Source organism: Penaeus monodon, chromosome 15, assembly GCF_015228065.2.
Source record: "Penaeus monodon isolate SGIC_2016 chromosome 15, NSTDA_Pmon_1, whole genome shotgun sequence".
NCBI lineage: Eukaryota > Metazoa > Arthropoda > Malacostraca > Decapoda > Penaeidae > Penaeus > Penaeus monodon.
Genome location: NC_051400.1, coordinates 38,078,948 through 38,079,310, shown reverse-complemented (window position 1 = coordinate 38,079,310; position 363 = coordinate 38,078,948). Strand labels below are relative to the sequence as shown.

The 363-nt window shown below is 37.5% G+C and overlaps 1 protein-coding gene across 1 annotated transcript in view; it reads right to left on the bottom strand.

The window, feature by feature from the left end:
• LOC119582020 overlaps nt 1-363 on the bottom strand; it is a gene marked incomplete in the record, with an annotated part of 12,497 nt that overhangs the window by 6,415 nt on the left and 5,719 nt on the right. Inside the window, 1 exon segment of the mRNA XM_037930223.1 lies at nt 19-121. Coding sequence (XP_037786151.1) covers nt 19-121 — 103 coding nt within the window.

Genomic DNA, 363 nt, shown 5'->3' with positions numbered 1-363 from the left:
AATGAATGAAACTCTCACCTCTCCAGCTTCTCCAAGGTATGAATATGGCGCTGTATCCTCTTCACATACTTCTGCTTTTGCAACTGGATGAATGAGACTTGACTGCTTACGTCATTTGCATCTGTGGAGACAAAGGTCAGTGTCAGCTATAAATCTTAGTTATAAAAGAAGTCCTTCATAGAAGCTTTCAGTTCGACTTCTGCATTTCCATTTCTTCTTTCTTCTGATTGACAATTATAAGAAGAATCCATACTACAATGCTGAAGCAGTTAGCTGGCTACTGACACAGAAATTCCAGGAGATTACCCAGGAAGAATAACCAAGATTTAAGATATAGAGATGATATAACAGGAAATTATAGTT